At 36.9% G+C, this 904-nt stretch overlaps 1 protein-coding gene across 1 annotated transcript; it reads left to right on the top strand.

The window, feature by feature from the left end:
- Window positions 1–412: 412 nt before the first annotated feature.
- Window positions 413–901, top strand: TRIADDRAFT_63035 (uncharacterized protein; the record flags this gene model as incomplete). The annotated part of the gene is made up of 1 exon (XM_002119031.1): window positions 413–901. A coding segment is annotated over one exon (489 nt), but the record flags the coding sequence as incomplete, so codon positions are not given.
- Window positions 902–904: the final 3 nt, after the last annotated feature.

Here is a 904-nt window from a genome sequence, read left to right as displayed (position 1 = left end):
GTACTTTTACCTGTTTTTTGTCTTTGCCAGCTTGATGTAGTCTTCCTCTTCGACATGTTTAAGTCCTTTCATAATTAAAAGTTTTAGTATTTCGGTTTCTTTAAAAACCTTGTTTGCTACTTGTACAGCTTTCAGTGATTCAATTTCCACCTTGCGCCATGTTTGCTCGTCTATGTGCTTGCTTGGCATGGTTCCGCCTTCTCTAAATTATTTCTCAGCATTGTAAACCTAATAATCTGATAACTTTAATCCTGATTTCTAAGAAAATTAGATTGACATCAAAACTAATTTCTAAGAAACTTAGAAACATATTTCAACACGTTATATTTGTCGTGTTCGTGTGGGTCTTGATTATCTTTTTGTTATGGATTTTCGCTAGATGTTTTATGATTGGCTGACAGCAACTCAGGAAATGGAAAACCTTTTACCACTGGTTTCTGAGACAATTTATTCTCAACATGAGCTAAATGACGATGGTGAAATCACTGATTCAAAATACTACAGACAAGCTCCTGTCCAGAAAGAAGGTAGTTTTTGCACAACTATTAAAATTCGCGCAAACGGCCACAGATTATCGGTATGTGGAAATCCATCTCGCTATAATCGCATTGACAATCTGTTTGGTTATACATCTTTGGATCCCTGTTTCGGAGTATATAATACCCTTTTAGGGTCAATGGGTTTACCGCCTTTAACAAAGACAACTCAGTTTTATCACAGACAAACGAAAGACGGTTCAATACAGGTCGTTGGTAACGGTGCCAAGATATCTCGCATTGACGTTACAACTAATAAGGCAGCAGGTCAGGGCAACGAATCTACATATATAAAAGCCTTAAGCACTGTTAACTATCGAAATTCAATACCTAAATTATTTGAGAATGGTCAGACTGCTGGCTGGGTT

The sequence above is a fragment of the Trichoplax adhaerens genome, genomic scaffold, assembly GCF_000150275.1.
Source record: "Trichoplax adhaerens TRIADscaffold_4213 genomic scaffold, whole genome shotgun sequence".
Classification (NCBI taxonomy): Eukaryota; Metazoa; Placozoa; class Uniplacotomia; order Trichoplacea; family Trichoplacidae; genus Trichoplax; species Trichoplax adhaerens.
Note: the sequence above shows the minus strand (reverse complement) of the source record. Positions and strands in the feature narration are given on the sequence as shown.